The 25257-nt window shown below is 40.8% G+C and overlaps 1 protein-coding gene across 5 annotated transcripts in view; it reads left to right on the top strand.

Moving 5' to 3' along the window:
* The window catches only part of LOC148353028 (cyclic AMP receptor 3), a 174575-nt gene extending 157925 nt beyond the window's left edge, over positions 1–16650 (top strand). For all 5 annotated transcript variants that reach the window (XM_088353011.1, XM_088353009.1, XM_088353010.1 and 2 more), the window contains one exon: positions 11042–16650. In XM_088353011.1, coding sequence (XP_088209137.1) covers positions 11042–11203 — 162 coding nt within the window. In that variant the 3' untranslated portion in view covers positions 11204–16650. The remainder of the gene's footprint in view (positions 1–11041) is intronic.
* Positions 16651–25257: the final 8607 nt, after the last annotated feature.

The raw sequence follows: 25257 nt of genomic DNA, 5'->3' as shown, positions 1-25257 counted from the left end.
ATGCTTCGACCAAATCATGTGACCAAACTTTGTCGTACAAGGACTACCAGAGAAAAAATGAGAACCATGCCTTGCTATTTCGTCTTCCAAACATAACCAATGCTCAGTAGTGAGAAAGTCATTGACTTGCCAACCCGAATACTTTTCTCTTTCAGGTTGTAATCAATGCAGATTTCAAATGCAGCATGCGCTAGGCAATGGTTATAATTGCGACCTGGGAGAGTATGCAAATGAGGAATATTTCTGCGGGGGCTGTTGTTCAAACAGCAGATTGTACAACCGTCACCTCCGTTTTCAACGTCATTCGGCTGCGGGCGCCTGCTCTTTGTTTTCGTTCTCGCTAAACCGCGACTCGAGCAGCTTTCATTTATGAGCAACGCGGGAGTAAACTGGAGACAATTTTTGGGGGTCATTTCCCGGCTGACTTATGCCGTTGCAAAACACCCGAGTGAATTCGCCACCAGCCGAGGGGCCGTCTTCGAGATCCCGTCATTGGCTTGTAAATGCAGACCACGTGTGTGCGGTCGTTTGGCCCGTGACTATTCTCGGAAAAGAATCAAAAGCCTCTTTGTTGTCTCCGGTCGCGAAGATTCAGTAGTAAGAATATTCGCAAGATCAAAGGTTTTTCATTTTGTTTTGCGTCCTGATCTTTCAGTTTAAATGTCAACCAAGCAACACGGGACTGTAATGTGGATTCAACACAAAAATCTTGTTTGTGTTGTCACTTTGATATGTGCACTTTAAGAACACCTCATTTTTACATACTTGTTAGGTAATGCTACTGTTTTGAGGTCCAACGTGGTCCTGCACAAAACAAAGTATCAGTCGTATGGACTTTAGGCATAACGATGTGTTCTGGGCAAGGACATCCAGCTCGTTAACTTATACAAAATGGCAATCTAGTTATCCAAAATAAATAAATAAGTTAATAAATGGCACAACACATATGCAACTTGTACAGGCATTTAGAACAAAAAAAAAATCGTATTTTTTTAATCTGTCGACTTTGCCAGTTAACCATTAAATAAAAGTCAAGTCATGTTTAATTTGTATAGCCATTAAACACAAGGAGTCTCAAAGGGCTGCACAGACCACAGATTATTGCAATCTACAGACTATTACTACACCATCCCTTGATCAAATACCTATATGAGGGCAAGGAAAAACTCAAAAACCTCAAAATGAGGAAAATGACGAAACCTTGAGAAGGGACCGCACATGAGGTAATACCCCTTCCAGGATGATCAGGCTGCAACGGATGTTGCAATCATTAACAATACACAGATATTGTCAACATAAAATAATAGGTTATTCATATGCTATAGAATAGAAGTGTGTTTTAAGCTTAGATTTAAACATTTCCACTGAGGATGCAGATCGAAGAGCATTCCACAGCACCGGGGCCCGAATGGAGAAAGCTCTCGAACCTGCGGTTCTCTTCTTGGCTCTTGGGATCACTAGTAGACCAGCGTTTTCAGAGCGAAGGCTCCTTACCCGAACATTGGGGGAAATTAAATCTGAGAGAAATGAGGGAGCAAGCCCATGCATGATTTTGTGTACTACCAACAGAACCTTAAAATCATATCTTAAGGTAAGAGGGAGCCAATGCAGGTTAGCTAAAATCGTGGTAATGTGATCAAAATTTCTTGTCCTAGTTAAAAGCCTCACTGCAGCATTTTGTACCAGCTGAAGGCTCTTGATTTTGGACTTTGGGGCACCAGAGAGTAGTGCATTACAGTAATCGAAACGGTAGGTAACAAACGCATGAACTACAATCTCCGCATCGGACTGAGACAGCATAGGGCGAATTTTAGCAATGTTGCAAAGACGGAAAAAGCTGTTCTAGTCATATTATTAACATGTGTTTGAAAGGACAGATTGGGGTCAAATGTGACACCTAAATTGTTGACTGAGTCACTCTGGGTGATATTACATTTGTCAATGTTCAGAGCAGTTTTTGGGAACAAATCACAGCATTTAGATGGACATAGGTGAATCTAATCACAAATAAGGATATTTAAGGTGGCTCGTGTCAAATTGTTTTGCTCTTTACATCATCTCTTAATAGTGGCACATGGGCGTCACAAAACAACTTTAAATTGACCCGAAAATGAAGATTGCTCAACTTCATGGTTCAAGGGAAGGATACAATAAGCTATATTTCAGCTGTCAGTTTCAACTGTGAGAAACACAGTGCGGAAATGGATGCCCACAAGCCCAGTTGTTATAATCAAGACCCCACTTGGCAGGCCAAGAGAAATTTAACATTACCATAGGTGAAACCGGGTAAGAACAGTGAAACTCACACCACAGACCTGCTCCAAAGACCTACAGCCACCCTCATTCACTCCTGGGACACCAAATCTTTCAACCACCCCTTCCATTCTCACATCACCAACTGGCATTCAAATCTCCCAACTCAACCACATGACAATTCACTCCAAACTGTGCAACACACATTGACAAATCACTCAAGTTCATTCCTCTCTTCCTCACATTTCTCAGCACCTGTACAATATACACTCAGAAACACCCAAATCTCGCTTCCCTACTTTACCTTAACCCACCTCTTTCCATTCTAGTACTCTCTCTTTCACTCTCTTACCCACCAACAAAGTCACACCTTCCTAGCTCTCCCTGTACTCACACCTGACACTATGCCTACAACATCGCCGAAACACACCTCACCACTTACTCTCAACTTAGTTTCACTCAATACATATACCGTATTTTCCGCACTATACGGCGCATCGGGTTAGGGGGCGCACCCCGAAAAAATAGTTTTTGGTCCTATATTTGACATACATAAAACGCACCGGATTATAAGGCGCTACAATGGGAACGTCGACAAAACAGTCAGATAGTTCAGTCAAACTTATTACCCTCTTAACATTCCCAAAGCTTGCAAAGACGCAAATACGTGTCGAGAACACGTGCGGATGCGTTGTCCGTACGATGTCACTCAAATGCATCGTTCCATCATTCGGAAGGTTAAAGTCTTGGGATTCAAGAAATGCCAACCATTCCTTAGTTTCTATTTTCTTTTTCGCTCGCAACTTTACTGTGCATATGACAATAAACACTTGGAATTGAGTTTAATTTAAAAATAGACACTCCATTCCATCCATTATCTGCACCGCTTATCCCAGAAACATCGAGTTCAGTCTGAAACAAGATACAGGGAAAATATATAGCCGGAGTAGCTCACCGAAGTCGTTGTGTTCAATAATAATGTGCAGCCATGGTCCTCTTATATCCGTGAGTGTACTAAATCCAGGAGAATAAAATATTTACAAATACAGAATAGTAAAAAATGCTTTCTCTATGCCGTCAACCACGTGCTATTCACATTCATCTTTTTCGGCCAATTGCAGGCTTTGTTTTGCCGCTTAAGCCTATGCCAGCCTGTAAATGATAAAAAAGATCCGCCCCTTGACCTCCAAATAACTTTAGCCAATAGTGATCGATTCAACTGATGATTGACACATCTTTTTCGGCCAATTGCAGGACTTGTTTTGCCGCTTAAGCCTATGCCAGCCTGTAAATGATAAAAAAGATCCACCCCTTGACCTCCAAATAACTTTAGCCAATAGTGATCGATTCAACTGATGATTGACACATCTTTTTCGGCCAATTGCAGGACTTGTTTTGCCGCTTAAGCCTATGCCAGCCTGTAAATGATAAAAAAGGATCCGCCCCTTGACCTCCGAATTACTTTAGCCAAGAGTGATCGATTCAAATGATTATTGACACATTGGTTAGCCAATGAAACGCCGGTAAATAAATCCCAACATACACCGCGGACTACTTGGCGTTCGGGGGGGAATCTAGTCGGCGGCTGCAAGTTAGTTGGAAGACTTTGCGACTTAATATTGATCCATAAATAAGGCGCACTGTATTATAAGGCGCATGGTCAGCTTTTGAAAAAAATAAAGGCTTTTAGGTGCGCCTTATAGTGCGGAAAATACGGTACTTCCAACCTTCTTTTCAGAAAAATACTACCAGTCTCATCTCTCTTACTGACAGTCGTATTGTAACCATGCACATTCAATACCCCACGTCTTAGGATGGTTGAGGGCGCTCCTCTGCGCGATCTTGACTCTTTCCAGGAGATACAGAGAAGGGGATTCCCACCCCCATTGCTCCGCCCCTTTTAGATGCCTCTTAAGTCATGCAGGAGATACAGTGGGGGAATTTTTGTTTTCTGCAGCAGCACACGGATGTAAGCATACGTGAGCATATTACCCACATCACATGCCCCCAATCAGCCCCCTCCCACAAAGGGTAAGCTGTATATTGACATAATAAAATAGCTTTGAAGTTTTTTTTTTCCACAAACATCCTCAATTTAATGAATGGTCCCTGTTTCTAATGTCTATTAATAAAACCGGCTATATTTTACTTGTTTCGGGCGGGGCAAGAATTATTCTAGTCTCAAAAAAAAAAACTATTTCTCTGGTGGAATAACATTCTCGTTTAGAGTTTAGCAAGCCTTGCTCAGGCTCTTATAATAGGATGGTGTTCCAGGAGTCCCCTAAATAAAGATGAAGGAACAAAACAGAACATCGTCATATCTCATCACAGTAGTCCCACTAAAAGTAAAGAGAATAGCACTAAGCAAAGAACTAAATGTCAGTGAAAACAACAATAATAATAATAATTTCCTTGTATTGTCATTCTGTGTAACAATGTACACAGAACGAAATGTCGATTGCACCTGACCCGTTGTAGCGAGCCGATGCAGCCGCAGCCAACAGAGGGCGCCGCCGACCACTTTTTAAGTCTTAGGAATGACTCGGCCGGGGCGCGAACCACCGACCTCCCAGTCTCAAAGCGGGCGCCTTACCATCTAGGCTACTGAGCTGGTAAGAAGGCCATCCAAATGTTTTTTAGCAAGTGTTTCTCGAATTGAATGTGGTGTTCTCCCAAAATTACATTGCTATCAGTATCAAGATGGACTTAACTAATTGGGGACATTAAGGCTAGCAGATTGACTGAGAAGCCTCCTGGTGATGATGTTGTTTGAGTCCTGGCAATCAACCCTTTTATCACTTATGTTCATATAATCTGTGTGTGTTGTACAACTGAACTAATATTATAGCATATGTCCGATCCATTTCAGTCCTGTTTTACACTTACCCCAATCTAAATAATGCAGTAGACCCCCGGGATACGGCATTCACACCTTATGTTGTTTTTACTTTATGGAAAAAGGATGTTTCTTCAGCCCCTCATTACTGCATTCTCCCTGCTTTAAGACATTAGCAAATTCTTTTGTGAGCCTAGAAATGTAGAAAATTCAAACTTTGCAGTTTTCATGCATAACGCTGTGTGAGTCATGCGGCTGATAACCGTTAAGATGCTTGTAAGCTATTTGACGTCATTTAAGATTCTGGTATGCTGTTGGTTTGCATCATGGCATCATTAGGATGCCAATACTCCATTGGCTGAACTCTCTCCCACAATTCCTTTCCCTCTATTTGATCAGTTCAGATCTCATATGCTTTGTGATGACTTTGTTAGTCTGCGATACAATACTGTCTATTTGTATTTGCTAAGAGTCTCGAGACTTGGACTGATGCTAAAATGCTAATGATCAAGAAATACAAATAAGTTACACGCATCTGTACGACCAATATGAGTTTTTAAGACCGATATTGGTTATCAGTACTAAGAGGAGACTCATAATCGATATTTAGAGCTGATCTTCATTTGCTGTAAAAGCTTAAAATTTGCTAAATTAATTTTTAATAACGCAAAAAGAAAGAAATAATATTTGTTATATATTCAAAAATACTTTAATAGCTCTTTGAAACCTTTTATAGTCAATAATGTAGAACTTAAGCAATTAACTAATGTTACTTAAAAAATGTACAAATTAAAAGTGCAGGAGATAAAATTAAGCTAAGCAGAAACTATTATAAAGGTACATATAACTTAAATAGCAGCCTAAAACATTTTACAGTAAATAAATAATCTTTCACTTAAACCAAAAACTAACAGTGTAGGAAATAAAATTGGGCTTATCAGCATCTTGTATTAGGGTATTAAAGAAACTCTTTTTTTTGTTTTTTTTTTAATTGATAAATCAAAGATCATGAGTTAAATTAACTTGAAAAAAAAAATGGCATTGAAATTTCAACAAAGCTGGCAAATTGAAGTCTGGACACTCCTGTTCTAAAGGCACACTGACAAACTAATGTTATAGTAAAAGCTAATCACTTCCATTTTAGTGTGCTTTTCATGGTCTCTCTCAATCCTAAACTCACACGCTTGATTGATGAACTGATGTAATAATAAAAACCTGTATATCACTCTCCAACTGCCTCTCTAAAACAAGTTAACTACACTTGCACTAGCTGTTAATCGCAAACACGCACACAGGCATGTCGGGACCAGTTAGCTGAGCTGCCGCTCTAACGTTTTTGTTCCTGCTTCAGTGGCTCCGTGCAGGTTGGGTAGCGAGGAGAGAAGACGGTAGAGGTGGGTGCAAGAGAGAGAGCGTCTCGGCTGCATTTGAGACTTGATAAATGGCCAGTCAATTTAAAAAAATGCTGATACCGATATCCGTCACATCCAGTGTTCCCTCTAAGCTGCGCTCAAGCGCAATTGCGCACTGCTCGCACAATCTCGGCGCACAAGAAAATCTAGCCAGCGCACAAAAATGAAGGCTCAAAATTACTTATTAAGAAGCGACTTAAGTCAAAGTTACAGTGCATGAAGGTAAAAATACACGGGTTCCCCTGACGTTGTGTCCTAAATGCGGTATTTTGAAGTCGAACGAAGTTGAGTAAAGTTAGTAGAGTATGTCGAGAACCGGCTTCTTCAGCTCGGCTCACTAAAAAGGAACCGGCTCTTTCGGGTCCTAAACGGCTCTTCAGGTTGTTTTTGCTTCTTTAATCCCAACATGACCAAATATTAAGTAAAATTATGCACAAAATGACTTAAAGGAAGGGGGGAATGAAACAAAAAAGAAAAAAATACCAAAATGAAAAAGTAGTGAAAAGCTGAGAAAAAAAGAAACAAAAGAAAGAGAAAAAAAGAAGGAAACATTTAGAAAAAAAGCCAGAAAAAAAGAAAAGAAAGAAATGTAGGAAAAAAGTAAATAGAGAACAAAAAAAAGTAACCGCTCAGAAAAAATAAACACAATGAGATTTTTTTTAAAAGAATTTTTTTTTTAAAAAGTAGAAAAAAAAACACAGAAAAAAGAATAAAAAGTTTGTGTTGCATTCAAATAATTTCCAATTATTGTTTGATAATTAATTATCTTGCCACACTTGGGATTATGGTGTCTCACTGTTGTTTCAAGCATTGCTCACCGACTTTGTGTGAACGCTCAGACCCGTGGAAAATTAGAGGGAACATTGGTCACATCCCTAAATTTCGGTGCCAATAATCATCCCACCTGATAATCCGTTGACCTCTAATCTTTACCCTTGTTAAGGAATATGGCATTGAACAATAGAAAATCTGGACAAATATTAAGAATAATGAAGTAATTAATGAAGTCTAAGGGCAGAAAGATTCCTGCAACTGGAAATTTTTAAATCAGTTTTATTTTATTCTGCTCTGTCCTCTCCTCTTTCTGTCCATCCGCTAACTCCACTCTACCAGACCATTGCATGTCACACCAAAGGTAAATAACATTTCATTTTTCATTTCCATGAATATTTATTCACGATGATATTTAACCGCCAGGGTTGCCGGGGCACTTTCTGTTGTGTGCCCATCACTCTCTGGGCCGATTTTAGGTTGGGATTCACTGCCCCACATGAAACAGATGGAACTAGTTTCCATGGTTACCAGCAGCAGGGGAAGCCTCCTGATCTGCCTCAGATACAGCACCATCATAATCTGGTCGCCGTTGTTGTTGGTGTAAAGCTTGACCACACCTGTACATTATATTGCATATAAATAGTTCTTACTATATACTATTTTGTTATTGTGATGTTTTTGTTTCAGGGTACCAGGGGCTCAGAATGCATTAGGTAATTACCATAGGTTTCTATCTTTGCCGTGCAGCAATTTCACTTTACGACCCCCACCTCAGAATGGATTGTGTTATCCTGGGGGTCTAGTGTGCGACAATCAACTGATGTTTGGTATTGCCTGTTGGTGCAGTGGACTGAGTGCATTGGATAATCTACTTATACACTTGCTCAAAACTACTGAAAACACATTCAAATTCAAGTTTATTGTCTGAATAGACTAAACAACTAAGTCTCACCATTGGCTTCTAACTCTATTCTACCAGTTTTCTTATTATGAAACCTGATGCACTCTTTTTACTGTTTTTTCAATTCTATACATCACTTTATTTAAAGAACTGTCTTCCGGTTTGTCATGATTGCCTATGGCGCCCAACTGGCCCCGCCAGCTGTGGCTCGTTGACGGATTGGCTTCGCTCCTATTTAAGCTCAGTGCTCTCACTCACCCTTTGTCAGTCCGTCAACGAACCCCTGCTTGTTTCCTGTCCGGTTTCGTTCTTGTCTATTTTGTCCTGATAAATATCGATCTCCAGTTTCGTTCCCTGCTATTTTGTTCTGTTTGTTATCGATTTCCAGTGTCTGGTAGCGTTCCCGTCTAGTTTGTCCTGTTTAAATTTGATCTCCAGTGTCTGGTATTGTTTCTGTCTATCTCGTCCTGCTTTTTATCGGACTCTAGTCTCCCGGGCCTGATATGTATCCTGTCTGTCCTGTCCGGTATCCACCCCATCCGTCCGATATCTGCTCGTGCAATTGGTATGGATCTCGTCGGCCTCTGGCTTCCTGTCATTCCACGCCAGACTGCTGCCTTACGCCTTCCGCCCAACGATCGCCGAATCACTAGCGTTTTGGGTTAACGTGCATCCATCCATTACCTGCACCGCTTATCCTCAGTAGGGTCACGGGGGTGCTGGAGCCCATCCCAGCCATCTTTGGGCAGTGGGCAGGGGACACCCTGAACTGGTTGCCAGCCAGTCGCAGGGCACCCAGGGACAGACAACTCGCTCGCTCATTCACACCTAGGGACAATTAACCTGACATGCATCTTTTTGGAATGTGGGAGGAAACCGGAGTGCCCGGAGTAAACCCACGCAAGCACTGGGAGAACATGCAAACTCCGCACAGGAAGTTTGGTAGCTGGATTTGAACCCATGACCTCAGAACTGTGCCGAACACGCGCTAACCACTGCGCCGCCATGCTGCCCCGGGTTAACATGCATGACTGCCCCATTTCCCGTAAGATAAAACTTGTGTCAGGAACGTCACGCATCTGGGACCTTGTCCTGTTCTTGACACGGTTTTCTTGCACTATTCATGCTTTCTATAGCAATCAGCAGATTTTCAACTGCATTCTTAAGCTTTCAACAATCCCACAAAATCTTAAAAGAAAATTCACTTAGTCTAGATTCAACAGTGATTCCTGTTCTACAGTAAGTCCTGCTATTATGGTTGTCAGCAGCAGATAAATGGGCTCGCCAGGTAACTCTCATTTGTCAACATGCGAACATTTGGGGTAATTGTAGTTGGTCGTCATTTTCCGATGCGTCTATTTTTAATAGCGGCGTTTAGGGGATGTTGCACTCAGCAACTACTGTATTTGCTGGTGGAAGTGTGCAATGAAAAGCATTTTTTAAGTGACTGTAAAAAAAAGTCAGGTCTTGTTTTGACGTTGCATTCTGAGTACAATTTATTACACATTTATATATTCAGGCAATTCAATGTGCATGATTAAAGCGAAACAATGTAATTAATTAATAAGACATCAAGAGACATTTGCTAAGTAAAGTGTACCAAAGGAGCTTAGTGAAATTAGTAAATTAACAACATTTAAGCACATTTAAAACCACAAGAGAAAATGTACATTTCCACAAGTTCAAAAAGACATTACCGTCAAATTACTTTCAGAAATCCCTCATTAAAGAAATAGAGGAAAGAAGCATTGTTTTTAACCAGGATTTAATTGATCTTTGTTGGAAGTTTATTACACTTGCGTGCAAAATAATGCTAAATGCTGTGTTAGGTTCAGAAACGTAACCTTTTAAAGACCTCAGTGCATTTAGATGTTTGTTTTCTGGTATTTTGAATGAGCATACAATTTCGCTAGTACTCTGTGTGTGCGCTATGTGTGTATGTTTGTAAGTCCAAATATTGATCTTGTGGGTTGCTCCGGCTGTGGGAAATCTTCAAGTGGGTCTTTCCAAACCATTAGCTATCAAGAGCCCTTTTTCACACTGTGTTCCCGAAGGCCACGATCACACAGTAACTGCGGCTATTCAGATCGTTGGAGGTGCGGTGTCATCAACCCATCGGTGACAAACGTTTTTGTAACAATGCAGTGGGGACACTTATTCTCAGGTGTTAAACAGTACACTTTGGGGTCACTTGCACCTCATACTACATTTGGAACCCCAAATACTCTTAGGTTGACACTCCTACCAACCTTTCTGTGAGTAGCACGCACACTATGTAAGAAAATATGCTAGCTGTAGAAAAGCGCAGAAGCATTCCTGTACTAAATGGGCTGAATAACTTCTCAAATGTGGTTTTTATTCGTTGGTGTGTTTGATATGACGTGATAAGTTTATTCGGTTTTTAATAATGGACACCTCCACAGGAGATTGCTTAAGAGTCTCAATTGTTATTATGCCGATTATTGCACACTGTTCTTTGTTGTTTTGACTTTTAGGAACTGTTTCCATTATTGGCACTATCGGATGATCTTGTTGCTGTTCTTTGACCACCACACCATTTAGGGCCGATGTGTTTTTTGTAACCCTAGGAGATTTACTAAAGTGAAAATGTTCAGGGTAGGGCCTCTACAACAGGTTGGGATTATTTATCTAAAGGTTCGCTTCCCTTTTATGGCAAGTTTAAAATTCGTAGATGTTTTCACTCTTTATTTTGAGTGCCTACTTAATCTTATGAACTGAATATTTAAAAAAGAAAAAAAACTGACCCTAATGTTATAAACTGCACTGTTAGATATGACAAACTCAAGCCTGGTGGTCTCTGCTGATTGTGAACTCAATGTTTATATGTGTTTGCGTGTTTCTCAGCTGGCCCTCCAGTCTCGGCTTTGTGACAGGACGCGAATCGGCGAGTACCATGCGGGGACAGTGCGCTACACCCGAGCCGAACTGGCCGAGCCCAGCGACGAAGATGACGTCAACACGCTTTTCTACGCGCCTGACATGACCCTGAAAGACCGAGGGCCCTGAGGGAGACAAAGGCGACGAGGATCGGAGGAGGGGAGGAAAAGGAGGAGGAGGACGCTTCCTGACAAAGAGAAATGCGTTGTATTAGAAAGCGAGAGGGAGGCGAAGGGGAAGGCAGAGAATGGGAGGCAAGATTGGGGGGAAAGTCAGCCAGATAGAAGCCGGAGATGAGCTGTCAGGTTCCATTATTAATCCCCATCCTTTACTATTTAATATCCCAAAGACGCGCTCGCGCTCATACCGAGCAGAGCCGCCTGCGGTACCGCAACCTCAGGACGGAAAAAACGGAAAAAGGAAAGCTCCTTGCGGCGTTAAAAAGGCTTCAGCCACATCCCCGAGGTCTTAAAGCATTCCTTATGGCTACCCCCGGGACTCACTCGTAGCACACTTTTGGCACGCCACCAAAATGGAGGAAGAAGAGGAAAAAAAAGGCTGCTGAAAAGCAATCATAACAAGGTGCAATTACCTTTTCACCCCTCGGCAGGGCAAGAGTTGGAAAAGCGGGTCCTTTTTTTTTTCCTATCTTCAAACGGCGGCGCTGGCACACGCTCGCATAATTCACGCCTTCCGAAGCACGACCGCTTCCTCGCTTATTTATACATGAGCCTGCCGCACGGCGGGAAATAAGCGCTCAGCCTTTCCCGCCTGCTCGGACACTTTCAGTTGCTGCCTTTTGCCTCAAAATCGAGTGTGTGCATTTAACATCGTTTCTCATTCGTTTCGCTGTACTTACAATTTAGGTTTTTAGACGTCAACGGCGCTGAATCGAAGCTTAAAGAGTTCTAAATATTTCATGGACGAATTCATTGGAATTAGTAACATCAATTAACCTTATTTTCCGACTATAAGACATACCTGACTATAAGCCGCATTCAATACATTTTAAAATTTTCTAAACTCTAAGGTGCACCCAAAAAAAATAGTCTTTCCTCAGGTGAATGATTTATATAAGCCGCACTGGACTATAAAGCGCATTAACACCACAGTAATAGGTGCCGTGTTTATTCATATTCAAATGTTGCGGATTTTCGACACTTTCTAAACTATGCAACGGGAATCAAACCCGGGGTGCGGTGGTGAGAACGCCGAAACCCAACCTCTAGATCACTAGTGATACCGATAACATATGAAAAGGTGGTTGGTTTTATCTCATTATCTGTGCCAGAATGTTAGAAAATGGCGAAAACAGAAAGTCGTCCCGGATTATATGAATTAACGCAAAAGAAGCATAACAAGAGAAACAACTCTTTTTGGTGTACCTGAAAATGAATAGTACTTGTGTGATAATAAGATCAGATCTATTACCTTTTCGTTTGTCATATGAATCTTGTGTTTAAGTGTTGGCACTCTCACCGCCGTGACCAGGGTTCGATTCCTGTTGCATACAGCATTATGAAATTATGGTTAGTAATGTTTTTTGATTGATCAATCATTGCACAAAGGGGGAAAACAAAATTGGGCAATGGTCATTTTTGTATTTACAATGTCGATTGCTCCATGGTTATTTATAGTAAAATAATGCCATCTGCTAGGCACTTGCAGTAACAGCAGTTTTGTTGTAGGATTTCTTTTTAAGTAAGGACCACTTTCGACATAAATGCTACTGCAAAAAAAATAATAACATCTGATTTATTGTTATCCATTCTAAAAAAACGATTTTCGATGTCAGTATTCAAAGTATCAATGTGCGGATGACGATAAAGGACCCATTTACTGTTTTGTTTTGTTTACATTAAGAATACCTGAATGGAAACCATTCATCCCAAGTTTTGAGGGTTTTTTTTTTTGGTTTGTGTATAATAAAACAAGTCTTTGTGTTTTAAGAAAGGAAACTGATTTTGTTACATTGTTATTTTGCCAAAAAACACATGTTTTAAAATGTACATTTATTTTCGTACAATTTCTGTCAATTGTTCATAAAGCTAACAATGACTAGCACTTTTCTAAGCTCTCTTGCTAATAGTTGAACTGTTAGTGTGCTGTCTAGTTTGTTTTATGAAAGAAAACTGATTTGTTTTTGTACTTTATTCTTACTATCATTCGGCCAAACCTTCATGGATGACATTTTACATTTTTCCCCAGAATATTTTTAATTGCTTGCTTTCAAAGTCAACAATAACTTGCACTTTTTCACGCACTCATGCTAATAGTTGAACAAACGTGCCGAACAGGAAGGGCTGTTTTTTTTTTTTGTTTTTTAATGAAAGAAAACTTTTTTTTCTTGACTATGCTCTACATAATGTATCACTGTCATGTGGCCAAATATTAATTTTCTTTCTCCTAAAATCCCTTTCAATTGGTTATTAAGTTCATACAGATGCTGCCCTACTTACAAACAATATAAGTTCCGGACGTTTATTCGTAAGTTGAATTTGTCCGGAAGTTGCTTCAGTGTTATATTTTGTGCGTTTAAGGTTTGTATAAGTATGTTTACGGCTTGTATAAGTAACCTGTATTGTTTTGTACTAAAAAAATAAACATTTCATGAAATAATATGCTCTATAAAGATAAATAAAGGTAAGTGTAACTTACTTTTGGAAGATGCGCTTGTAGAGGTCCTCCTCCGTGGTAAAAAGTGGCAGAAAAAAAAAGCCATTTTCTCAACAGCATCAAGCTTTCTTATTCCACTTTCATTTCAAAAGAAACGGCTCGCTTCTTTTTTACACATTACACCAACCATATTGTTGCACGAAATATTAAACAATAAAAACGTCAAAGTTTTAGCGCGCTCGATACAGTACACGTAGTACTGTATATTTATACACGAACTAGAAAAAGGAAGCAGATTTTTTTTACTTTCGGGTGGATGCTGGGTGACCTCTCACAGCGTCACACGTCAGTAGTGGCAGAAAGTAGCACTAAAGTAATGTCCTCTACTTGGAAAAAGGTGCACGCAATACAAAACCTATTTTACAGCAATGTCTGGATAATTTTTGACACTCCGAAAAAAATTATCGTAGCCACCGTTTTATGTAAGTCGAGTGTTAGTGAGTAGGGGAACGCCTGTACTGGCTTGCGCCCTTTGACGCTCTTGTTCTAATAGTGCTGTTTATTTTGTTTTATGAAAGGAAACTTTTTCTGGAATATGATACAATTAACGTTGGTTGGATGTTTTAAAGTTAACATTGTAACACAAAAGTCAAACAAAACAGGCTGAATAGGAAAGTGTGCTAATTATGTTATGTATTTTCTCATTTATTTTTTCTTTTTAATCATGCTGCAACAATCATTACATTCGGAAATGAACAAATCACCTGAAAAGAAAAAAGGGTTGAAGCCTAAGGCTTTTATCGGACCAGTCCCAAAATTAACTTTGGATGCTTCTTCTATTAATCATATAAACAAATGATTATATCTTACATCATTATGACAATCATTTTTTGTCACGACCAGAATTGAATCAGGACCCAAATGCGTAAAGTTACTCACAAGTTTATTGAGAGAAAGCGGAGGGGCAGCGCCCGCGTTTCGGTGCTCGCTGGATGTGGAAGCAAGCCCCTCACACAATCGGATCGTGTTCCGAATACGGAAGTGGATCTTCCAGAGCGGGAGATGGCGGTGTCGAGGACGGAAAAAACAGGTCGATAGTCGGGACAGAAGAGCCAAAACGCGGTCGGGATCAAAAGTGCGTCGTAAGCCGGGACGGGAGAGCAAACGTGGTCGCGTCAAAAAACAGGTCGTAGCCGGAGACAAATGGAGATCAGGAAGAGACGGGTGGAAAAACAGATGCAAAAAGCGGGACCGACGGGAGTCAGAGTCAAAGTGCTTGCCTTGTAGAAACAGAGGTTCGCTGACGGACTAACAACAGGCGAGTGAAAGGACTGGGCTTAAAAAGGACAGGGAACCAATCAGGTAGCCCGCAGCGGCTGGCGCCAGCGAGCAGGCACAGGTCATACTAATCAGTCATCATGACAATTTTTAATCTATCTAATGATAACTGTTTAAAACATGACATATGAAGTACTTTACAATTTCTGAGAATTGTTTTTTAACCCCATCCTTCTCCGCCTTACTCCCTGACATCAATATAATGTGTAAAACTTGACAAATTGGCATTTTCTGGTGAAAAATATGAAATGGGATTGGACGTGTACCCAGAGCGATGTACGAGGACCTGATGAAAGCAATTGAAAACCCGTGCCCAACACCCGCTTCCATGGCTTTTTTGCAGCTCAGATGAAGTCAGCTTGATCAAGCGTTTTGAGTCTTTGTTCGTCGAGGCTATTGCCACGATGGTATTTCGGAGTTGAGGCTGAATCTCGGTGGCGCCAGCCGTTTCAACAGAATCCACGGTCCCGCGCCGACCAGTGTCGCTCCGATGAGGATACTGAATTTACAGCGTTGGCCAAGGTCAAGTTGGAGACGTCCTTATCTGTGTCTCCTGGGAGGCCAGTTTAACAGCGCAGAGACCCAGAGTGTCGAATTTATTACCTTTTGGTCTCCACTTTGACCCGATTTTATTCTGCAAAATGTATAAACAGGATAAAATACGAAGAGAAGCAGAAAGTCGGACATTTTATTTCGAAGCAGCCATTTAGGTTGCATCTAAGATTTCCTAGGGGTCCCTTGAAACAAATTGACCGTGATTTTTTTCACTAATTGCTTCCAAATTTGAAGCTCAGACTCGTGATAGAATGAGAGTCTCTTGATTTTGGCAGTCAACCTCTTTTCACTGCTTGTGGGCGCATCAAGACAGAAAAGCAATACGTGCTGTTATGACTCAACTCTCCAAAGTGGGAGGATTTTAATTTTTTTTTATACACTTATCCCTCGTTTATTGCGAGTGGCCTAGGGGTAGGACGCCCGAGACTGGGAGGTCACTGGTTCGAGCTTTGGCCGAGCCATACTTAAAAGTTACAACTTTTGTACCCATTACCTGTCTGACTGGCGATTAGCATTAGGGGTTGGAATTGGATGGGTTTGATCACCTAAAGACTGCCAACAACAAGTGTTGCGACACATCGGTTGTATACCTATCGTTTCATCATTTACCGTGCGTAGTTGTACAACTGTGTATGAGAACTTACTAGGACCCCAACAACTAATTGATAACATGGATTAAAATCCATCATTAAAAGCGTTGCCAACTATTTAGATTGTCGATTCATTGTATCACGTGATTTATGAGCCACTAAGTACATTAAATCAGTGCAACATAAGAGTGCACACAATTCTGTCGCTGAGAGGGCCCCAAAACTTATAAAAAATGAATCCTACTTGTTTCCACATTGCATCATTACAAATAAAATTAGCATGAAAGTTTCAACTTTTTATTGTTTCATCATGAAACAAAGTTAACAATTTTCAAGGGAACAGAAAGTGCTGCAGAAGTACGAGAAAGAAATCAGAAAATAAGTAAAAGAATCAATAAAGTGATATTTTTAACTCTCCACAAGGGTCAGATTCTTAAGAATGTCATTTATAATTTTGAAATGGGAATGTGTATCATATTCAAAGATTTATCCAGTAAAAAACAATTTGTTCACAATACTTTGAAAATGTGTTAACATTTTGTGTATATATATATATATATATATATATATATATATATATATATATATATATATATATATATATTTTTTTTTTTTTTTTTTTTTTTTTTTTTTAATATATATATTTATATATTTATTTATTATGGATACAAAAAATCTTACATATTTGCAAGTGTTTAGCATATATTTGTATGTATTTTTGTTTAGTGTCAAGTTAATTGACAAACACTTGGATTTTATCTATTTTTTCATATTATAACATAATCTGTTGTTTTGTGCACTATTTTTCTATCTGTCCCAAACTTTGACATTTAAATAAAGAGGAAATTAAAAATGTCTCCAAGAAATCCGATTTATCGAAAAATTAATCGACTGATTTGGAAATAATTGTTAGTTGCAGGACTAGAGCTGACCCTTACATGGGATAAAAGGAAGAACATGTATAGCTAAATGTGCATTCTATTTTTGTATACACCAGTGAATCATTTCCAAATCAGCCTTACAAAAAGAAAAAATCCACAAGTACAATGTTTTTTGGGTTTTTTCCTCCCATGCTGGTGTCCATGTGCAAACAAAAAGGTAAATGATAGCACGTGGCGAGCGCTGCCTAGCAACAGCCCGGGCCAGTCCATCATCTCATGGCCCGTGTCAGCGCCGGTCCGCTTTGATTGGCAGCATAATCATTTCAATTCAGCCCCCATTTTGTTGTTGTTTTTTTTTTCAAATGCAGCTGCCGGCGCAAAGTGACCACTGGCCTTTTCCTGATCAATTGAACTAATGACCCGACACTTGACCCCTTTTTCCCACCCTCCAGCTTTTCAACTTTCCCATCGGGTGTCAGTGACACGGCAGAGGTTGCACTTTAACGCAGCTTGACAACTACCGTATTTACTACCAGATTATAAAGTGCATCCCCCAAATTTGTTTTTTGGGGGATATTTTTACCATATACAGTATAAGGTGCACAGGACTTCAAAGGCACCATAGAGTTAAAACATCAGTAAGGGTTAGGGCTGCTCCATAAATTTGAAAAATACCATATTTGTGCATTGATTGGTCAGTAAAAAAATTATAGATGATCTTAGTTGCAAAAATCGGTTTCAACAGGATTTAAACTTGTATCATGGTGGGGAGAGCGCCGGATCCCATCTACAACACCATTGGTTCTCAACTGGTCTGACTTCAGGACCCACTATTTTACCCTAATAACAAGCTGCGACGCAAAGCAGTTTCAAAATAGCAACACACTAAGAGAAATTCAAAACATTTGTAAAGCTTGTACCAAAACATTGATAACGATTTAATTATGTAGTTAATAATGATCAATAAACTGATTAAAAATGTGAAATATACTACTTATAAACCCATATCCTGTACCTTTCAGCAGCGCTTCAATGGCAGACACCATTTTCGTATTTTGTAATTGGTTCCTTCTACTTGAACGTTGTCACTGTTTTCCACCTTTTCTTTCCCATTATCACAAACTTTCTTGGGAACCATTTTTATGGTCAGTAAAAGGGGAATAAAACCTACAAAATCGCAATAAAATGAGATGTGGTCCCTTTCAAACCCAGTGACTGAACAGGTAGAAAAAAATCAATCAGGGCATTATCGCCACCTACTGTTGAGGAGTTTAAATGACGCTTTATTTTTTTCTTCTTCTTAGCATTATTTTTCCAATGCATTGGCCAGCAACCCACTAAAAACGAGCCAGTGATCCACACTTTATCTCAAACCCACCAGATAAGAAACACTGCTTAGACCATAGGGTTTGGATGAGAAGGCAATAGGATTTAGGTTGTCAACACACTATTTTTAGTCACAGTACCAGGTTGTTGATGTAATTATTGGGCCGGGTCGCGTGAATATTGTCAGACATTAAACTGGTCCGTGGTGCAAAAAAAGGTTGTGGACCACTGAAATGAAGTATTGTATGTCCTGACAAGGTTCTGAACTGAATGATAAGAAAGGCATTGTGGGAAGTAATTCAGTTATCCTGGATGATATAATTAAACGCATGGTCATACTTATTCAACGTTTGTCACTTACAATACTTAGCTTGAACTAAAAAAAAGTGAAAAGAAATTCTACAACAATTTTTAATCACTTTTTTTTTCATTTTCCTCCAACATTTGTATCTCATACCGTGACTAATAATAATGAAAAGAGCTGATGCTTTTGCCGTGTTTTCTATCTGTATAGTGGGCTGGTGGTCAGGATTCAGCGCTCTTACTGTTGTTATCCGGTTCGATCCTCGTCGCCACCTCTGTTAAGCAATTATGGCCGCCAATATAAATTCACTGACCTATGATTGCAAGAATATGATAATACGCCTGTATGCATTTCTAATTTTTCCGTACACGCGGCGCATCGGTTTATAAGGCACACATTCAGATTTCTGGCCAATTTGAGATTGATGGATGTGCCTCATAGTCCGGAAAATACGGTATTTTCCTTCATTCAACACACACATACAACTTTTTTGCGTTTTTTTCCAAGCCCATCCATGACTTGATTTGGCTTGCACTCCATCAAATAAATGAGCAGCAGAGACGTTCTCTAACAAAGCTTCTCCCAGGCGTGTTTTTTTCATTCGCTCGGCACCATCCCTCATCGCCGCTGGCTTTTGGAAAGCGCGCACAACTGTGCATTTGCGAGCATCGATAAAATACCGTAAATTTTTAGAACATAAGTCCATGTCGTCTTCTCCCTCCTGACCACTTCCAGCTGGGACCCCTCTGTTCCGACCCAGCGTTGACTGTTTCTTCCTGCTGGATTTGGTTTCTTTCAATGTTTCTCCGTGGCGGTTGAATTCTATTTTGAGCTGCTGCTTAACTGCGGCCAGTACAAATAGGCTTCTTCATCTTTGTCAGAGTCGCTGTTTTCTGGACTACGTGTTGGCTCTGTGGGTCTAACTGGCTCGACATGTCTCTCTGATCTCTTGTGTTCTATGTCTTCTAGTGGATGGACACTGTGGTGGTTCCACTGGCCGGTCATTCACCTTTAGAAGCAGGTTTCTATGCGGTGCGGTTCCTTGTCTGTGTGCACAGGGTTGTCTCCAACTTGCTCCTTCGCAATTGGTATGGCCTGATCCCAGTAAGGTTTGGCACTTACTGGTTCCACCGCTCCCACTGAGGTTGTGAACCAGGACTTTGTCTAGAAGCCAAAGAATCACACCTCTGTTCTTTTTGCCTTTAGCACTGGATCGGTGGCTGTTTTTGTTCGCTACCCTGTGTCTTTGTTCCCAAGTGTCCTCAGTGAATCTCCGCCTGTCATAAGGCCAGACAGAAGGTCAACAGGAAGATGTGGATGATGGCCATACATTTTCTAGTAGGGGGAAGAGTCTGTGCCTTGTAGAATTATATGCATTGATCACATGATGCAATTGGTCTATCCAACTTCTCTTCTTCTCTCCCAGCATAATAAGGATCTGCAGAAGTTTGCAGTTCATCTCTCTGCTGGGTTACCTTAGGGATGACAGGGTGTTTCTCTGTAGTGGCTAACGCCAGCTAGTTGGCTCAGAGACTTGAACAACTCATTCTCGAACTCTCCTCCACGGTCATGGTGAAGTTTGGAAGTATAACCAAACCGGAGGATAAAGTCTTTGAACTACTTATCAATAAAGTATTCTCGTTCATTTATGCCGTTATCACCATGACAGCCTGGTTTCGTTTCGAAGAAAAGTCCTTATTTTGGTGGGCTTGTCTAAAGCGGGTAAAAAGAATGGGAATAAGTGTTGAGGAAGAGTTAAGCTGTTTTACTGAGTTTAGAGGTTTTTTTCAGTATGTCTTGACCTTTAATCCCAGCTATGACTTTCAGGTCGCACCCTGCAGATCTCCAGTTTTAAATCCACATCTGCTTAACTGGATTTTGGCTTGCCATTCCTTACATGAATCTGGACTTGTCTTTCATTTTTAAGAAATAGAGAGCACACATGCTGCAAAATTTTGCGGCTCGCGCCGTTGAAGCAAAGGAATTAAGCGAATCTCCCCGTCACGCGGGAAGAATTAACCCCCCCCTCCGAATTCGTAATTGGATACAATTTAACAGCCGCGGCCTATGGGCATGTCGGCAGGCGCGCGGCCTACTATTAGCTCGCCTCGCCACCCTATCATTTGTCAAATCTGTGTCTGTGTGTGAGTGTGTGAGTGCGAGCTCGTGACACCAGAAACCGGAGGAGCCTTTGTTGGAGTTTGGCTATGACGCACACAGGAGAAGGAGGAAGGGCGTTTTGGAGGCTGGCTTGTCGTGTCAGACAGAGCGGCAGACTTCCAAAACAATGGTGATAGGAATTCCGGTGTTCCTCTGAAACGTCCTATCTCCTCTAAGTTGTCCCACCTTGGGCTGACCTGACAGCAGCAATTTTGTTTTCTCGAGTAAAACCAGCAACAATGAAACATATAATTAATGCAAACAAACTTTTAATGATGATATAAAACAAGAGTTGGCATGCATACATACACTGCGCTATTACTGCAGTCAACCAACACCATGCTTGAAAGTTACCACAGAAAAACACGCCAGGCTTAAAAGCTACGTTCACAAACATTACAGACGCCCCCATACTTACGACCACTTACGAAAAACAGTAGATAAGAGCATTTTTTTCGGTTTGTCGAAAAATATCCGGACAGCATGCAGCCCCGCAGTGCGTAGGTGCAGGGTTAAATTCCAGGTACCGCAGCCTCCCCGTGTGGAGTTTGTATGTTCTCCCTGTGTCTGTGTGGGTTTCCTTCGGGCACTCCGGTTTCTTTCCACATTCCAAAAACAGGCTTATCAGGTTAATTGGCCGGTCCAAATTGTCCATAGGTGTGAATGAGCCAGTGAGTTGTCTGTCCCTGTGTGCCCTGCGACTGGCTGGCAACCAGTTCAGGGTGTCCCCTGCCCACTGCAGCTGGGATGGGATCCAGCACCCCCGTGACTCTAGTGAGGATAAGCGGTGCATAAAATGGATGTAAGAATTTAAAAAAGGAAAAAGTATAAACTCAGTGAAAACACAAAATAAAAGGATAAAGGAAAACAACTAGTAAAACACAGAGGAAAAAAACAAGAAAATGGAAAAAGCCGCATGGGGGAAAAAGAAACAAAAGAAGGAAAAAATAAAAGGGGAAAAAAAGCTTGGAAAAAAGCAAGAAAAGAAAGTGAAACACTACGGGGGAAGAAAAAGAAAAAGGAAAAAACCTAGGAAAACAAGAATAAAGATGGCAAGAAAAGCATTTCAGGGAATATATTGCCACTCAAAGTGCAGTATCGAAACATTCAATGTAAAATAAGACAAAATCCTCTTCTTTATCCCCAACCAACAACCAGAAGCACATAATGCAATGTTTAAAATACAATAAAAACAAAATAGATAGTAATACAGGCAGCACGTCGGCGCAGTGGTTAGCGCTTGTGCGGCACAGTTCATGTCATGGGAACCTGTCGTGGGTTCAAATCCAGCTCCAGACATCCTGTGCGGAGTTTGTATGTTCTCCCCGTGCTTGCGTGGGTTTCCTCCGGGCACTCCGGTTTCCTCCCACGTTCCAAAAACATGCATTTTCAGGTGGATTGGCCGGTCCAAATTGTCCCTAGGTGTGAATGAGCGAATGAGTTGTCTGTCCCTGTGTGCCCTGCAATTGGCTGGCAACCAGTTCAGGGTGTCCCCTGCCCACTGCCCGGAGATGGCTGGGATGGGCTCCAGCCCCCCCGCGACCCTAATGAGGATAAGCGGTACGGCTGATGAGATGAGATGAGATAGATAGTAATACAAATAAAATAGCAAGTTACAGATTAGCCATATGAGGAAAGGGACCTGAGGAAAGTGTATCCACTCTGATAGGGTTGGTAGTAGATGCCCTCAGGATATTCAGCCATTGAACCACACAGTAACAGTGTGTGGCCCCTCCCACATAAGGAAACATTGAAATTAAAAAATAATAATAATAATAAACTGCTGAACAAAAGCATAAAAATGTGAAAAAGTTAAGTAACTGAAAGGAAGATAACAAAAAAGAATAAAACAAAAGAAACAAACATTGAGAAAAAGAAGAAACGAGAGCAAAAAAAGTGATGGCTCGGAAAAGAATAAAAGAAAAAAAACAAAAGGGAAAAAACAGGATAAAAGAAAAAGTAAGAAACAAGCTAGGAATATTACCAATAATAATGACGCTTTCAGCACATTGTGGCGTCGGAAGGTTTTTGTTTTTGGTTTCTTTTGCCTAGTAATAACAAGGCAAATGTTTTGAAGAGAGTGGTCGTGGATGATACGCCAATAAAGAGTGTGTGGGGGGATATGTGGAGATCAAAAAGTCACAAGATCGTGAAAAATAAATGTACAGTTATGAGAAATGTAATGCTAAGGAAGTTAGATGTTTCAGAGAACAAAGTTTTTTAGTTACACGACAACATATTTTTACGCAAAACCTCACGACAAAACAAAGCGGAGCTTTGTCACGTGGAAGTGGGCCGGCAACGGTTCCACTGGGTCCGCAGCTGGCCCGCCCACCTGTTGTTTATGACACCGCCATCAAGCAGAGCAGAGGAGCCTCGTCCCCGGACGCTCTTGCTTAATAGCGAGATCAGAGCTAGCTTGCCAGCGCGGCTTCAAAGCACTGCGTCGCACATCAAATGCTTCAATTAGCCGCTCTGACTGGGGGCTGTTTGCCCTTTGCCTCGGCCAATCAGCGGCGAGCTCGTTAGACGCCCGCGCCGAGAATTAGAAAAATGACAGCGTGTGAGCGAGCTACACGACTAAACTCATTTGACCAGAATTGAAGCGGAAGGCAACAAGAATGTCACGGGGAATAAAAATCTATAAAAAAGATTTCCATTTTCTTGGTATTGTTTTTTTCGAAAAGGCAAATATCTTTGCAATGCATATAATAGATTTTGGGGCTAAAAGCATGAAGGGGAAGCAGGAACTGAAGGCAGGGGTGCTCAAAATAGTGAGGTACAAAGTGACAAACAAGGGTTCACAGAACAACATAATGTCGAAACATAACTAAACTTGACAAAGTCCCAACCAGAAACTAAAACAGAAACCGGAAATAGAAAAATGCAAGGAACAAAGTAACAAACTGACAAGTGGGCACTAAACCACTAACAAAATGTAACCTGATACAACTGAAAACAAACCTGGCGTTGATATGAATCAATGACCCAAACAATGTGCTGTCTAAAATATCCTTATAATGGGTGAGGATAATTAGGGAGAGGTGTGTGGATATTGGACACACCTTTTTCCAAACTTGTCCGGCGCCCCCTGATGGAAGGACGCACAAAAGACCCTAACAGCATACTCGCCAACATTAGCGTTTTATCCGTTAGACTACCGGTTTTCTTCCCTTAAAATTGCCCACTTATTAAAAACAACAACAACGATATTTATCAAAGTGAAAAAATACAAAAAATATTGACTTGTGACTAGTATTTTAGTCCATGGCTGTTTATTTTGAAAATGCTTAAATGTTTAAGTTGTGTATTCAAGGTTTGAAAAGTGCTTCATTTTTGTGTGAAGTGCTTGTGAATGCTTGAAATTGTTGGCATGTTTTTCATTCAGAATCGATAGACCATGCATTGAAAGAAGAAACCTAAAACACGACTGCTTTAAAAATGACGCCAGTACTGTGCTTTCGTGGCTTGGCTTTGCCATTGCATTTCTTCGCTTGTGATTAACGTAAGCTGGCATTAGTTTATAGGGTATTGTCTTACGAAGCTCTTTCTTTGCAATATTGTTTTAACTCTGCCTTATTGGAGAATTATCTAGAGTAACCTGCCCATTTAAAGTCACACCACAGCATCTCATTTGGATTCAAATCCGGACTTTGACTTGGCCACTCCAAAACACATGTTTTGTTTTCTGGAGGCATTCAGATGTGGACTTGTTGGTTTTTTTCGGATCGTTGTCCGGCTGCATGATCCAAAAGCAGTGAAAAAAATGGCAAAGCATTTGACAAAAAAAAACATGATCCTGACAGTAAAGCATGTTGGTGGCAGTGAGATGGTCCATGAGTTCAGGGTACTTGCAATCAAATGAAATTTTGCAAGCAATTTCCTCCTGTTTAGATTTTGGAGGTCAATTCAAGTCATGTCCCGTTTAATTGTATAACCCTTAATCACAAGATGTCTCAAAAGACTGCACAGGTTACGATTACACCATCCCCTGATCTTAAACCAACATGCGGGCAAGGAAAAACTCAGCACGAGGAAAATAAGAAACCCTGAGAAGAGGCCTCACAGGTGGTAATCCACCTTCAAGGATGGCCAGGGTTCCTTTCACAAAAAGCTTTTTTCCCTGTCGTACCTCTATTTACAAATGTTTCTACTTACGAAGGTTTCAGGTTACGAAGTACCTGAACGGGAAAATATTGCCTCTAGTTACAAAGGCGTTTCAGGATAAAAAGTCCAAAATACAGTACAGCAAGCGCTGCTTTTATCTGCTTCCAGAGTTTCCCGAACGTAAATAAACATCCCTTAAAATCTGCCGGGCAACTCAGTGCGCATGCCTGCTCCCAGCATGCTCTTTGTGTTACCGTCACAGATTATAGTTCAGAGACGAGAAAGAGCAGATATAGCGGGAAGGAG

This window comes from Urocampus carinirostris, chromosome 14 (genome assembly GCF_059441175.1).
Source record: "Urocampus carinirostris isolate Australia breed hairy pipefish chromosome 14, RoL_Ucar_1.0, whole genome shotgun sequence".
Lineage (NCBI taxonomy): Eukaryota > Metazoa > Chordata > Actinopteri > Syngnathiformes > Syngnathidae > Urocampus > Urocampus carinirostris.
This window is presented reverse-complemented; position numbering and strand designations above follow the sequence as displayed.